Raw genomic sequence first — 2325 nt, 5'->3', positions numbered from 1 at the left:
ACCAATGAGGGGTTCAGACACCATTCAAACCAATGAGGGGTTCAGACACCATTCAAACCAATGAGGGGTTCAGACACCATTCAAACCAATGAGGGGTTCAGACACCATTCAAACCAATGAGGGGTTCAGACACCATTCAAACAAATGAGGGGTTCAGACACCATTCAAACCAATGAGGGGTTCAGACACCATTCAAACCAATGAGGGTTCAGTCACCATTCAAACCAATGAGGGATCAGACACCATTCAAACCAATGAGGGTTCAGAACTTTAAAGCCAATTATCTCAGAATCATATTTTTGCAGATAGACCCTTCTAGTCCCCAGCTCTCGATATGCTGTATAAGGCTTCAATACATCTTATTATAGTTATACATTAGTACCTTTCACTGGCTTTAAACATCCCCAAACAATATCTATAAAAATAATTATCCATACAAACAGGCATTATCATCAGTAGATGTATTCACAAACACTCAGATATGCAAACACAGTGTTTCTGTACAACACAGTGTTTCTGTACAACACAGTGTTTCTGTACAACACAGTGTTTCTGTATATCACAGTATATCTGTACAACACAGTATATCTGTACAACACAGTATATCTGTACAACACAGTGTTTCTGTACAACACAGTATATCTGTACAACACAGTGTTTCTGTATATCACAGTATATCTGTATATCACAGTATATCTGTACAACACAGTATATCTGTACAACACAGTATATCTGTACAACACAGTATATCTGTACAACACAGTATATCACAGTATATCTGTACAACACAGTGTTTCTGTATATCACAGTATATCTGTATATCACAGTATATCTGTACAACACAGTGTTTCTGTATATCACAGTATATCTGTACATCACAGTATATCTGTACAACACAGTATATCTGTACAACACAGTATATCTGTACAACACAGTATATCTGTACAACACAGTATATCTGTACAACACAGTATATCTGTACAACACAGTGTTTCTGTACAACACAGTATATCTGTACAACACAGTATATCTGTACAACACAGTATATCTGTACAACACAGTGTTTCTGTACAACACAGTATATCTGTACAACACAGTATATCTGTACAACACAGTATATCTGTACAACACAGTGTTTCTGTACAACACAGTGTTTCTGTACAACACAGTATATCTGTATATCACAGTATATCTGTACAACACAGTGTTTCTGTATATCACAGTATATCTGTACAACACAGTATATCTGTACAACACAGTGTTTCTGTACAACACAGTGTTTCTGTACAACACAGTGTTTCTGTACAACACAGTGTGTATCTGTATATAGTATATCTGTATATATTGGCACAAGTCAGGTGTAGTATATAATATGCATGTTGTCAATCATCAATAAAAGTGAGTCGTCCAGGTCCTTCATTCTTCATCCACCGTCGGTACCTCTTCCACCTGGGGTCCAGGGCCATCTTCATCTTCATCTCTTCCTCCTGCTCCTCCTTGTACACCTGTACAACAACATAACGCAATACAAATACAAATACAAATAGTACAAACACATTCAAAAGGCACCAAAGAGAGAGCATCATTTGGAAGTGGATCGCTTTGCACCAGATATTACAATGTTATTACAACAGATAGAATATGTTCATGTATAGAATATGTTCATGTATAGAATATGTTCATGTATAGAATATGTTCATGTATAGAATATGTTCTGTTGTAATAACATTGTAATATCTGGTGCAAAGCGATCCACCGTTTGTGTGTGTAGTCTACCACTACTACTACTACTACTACTACTACTACTACTACTGCTACTACTACTACTACTGCTACTACTACTACTACTAATACTACTACTACTGCTACTATTACTACTTCTACTACTACTACTACTATTACTACATCTACTACTACTATTACTACTACTTCTACTACTACTACTACTACTACTACTACTACTTCTACTGTTCTGCCTGCGGTTACGAAACCCCTACCTGTCCCAGACCTGCTGTTTTCAACTCTTAATGATCGGCTATGAAAAGCCAACTGAGAGACCTGAGCCCTAGGACCATACGTCGGGACTACCGGCCGTGGTGACTCCTTGCTGTCCCCAGTCCGCCTGGCCTTGCTGCTATTCCAGTTTCAACTGTTCTGCCTGCGGTTATGGAACCCCTACCTGTCCCAGACCTGCTGTTTTCAACTCTTAATGATCGGCTATGAAAAGCCAACTGAGATTTATTCCTGATTATTATTTGACCATGCTTGTCACTTATGAACATTTTTGAACATCTTGGCATGGTTCTGTTATAATCTCCACCCGGC

At 38.2% G+C, this 2325-nt stretch overlaps 1 protein-coding gene across 1 annotated transcript in view; it reads right to left on the bottom strand.

Moving 5' to 3' along the window:
• Positions 1-255: 255 nt before the first annotated feature.
• The window catches only part of LOC121583631 (dnaJ homolog subfamily C member 25), an 8657-nt gene continuing 6587 nt past the window's right edge, over positions 256-2325 (bottom strand). Inside the window, exon 4 of the mRNA XM_041899785.2 lies at positions 256-1505. Within this exon, the coding sequence (XP_041755719.1) occupies positions 1383-1505 (123 nt within the window). The 3' untranslated portion in view covers positions 256-1382. The remainder of the gene's footprint in view (positions 1506-2325) is intronic.

The sequence above is a fragment of the Coregonus clupeaformis genome, chromosome 15, assembly GCF_020615455.1.
Source record: "Coregonus clupeaformis isolate EN_2021a chromosome 15, ASM2061545v1, whole genome shotgun sequence".
NCBI classification, from domain to species: domain Eukaryota; kingdom Metazoa; phylum Chordata; class Actinopteri; order Salmoniformes; family Salmonidae; genus Coregonus; species Coregonus clupeaformis.
The sequence above is the reverse complement of the archived record's forward strand: the minus strand, read 5'-3'. Positions and strand labels throughout refer to the sequence as shown.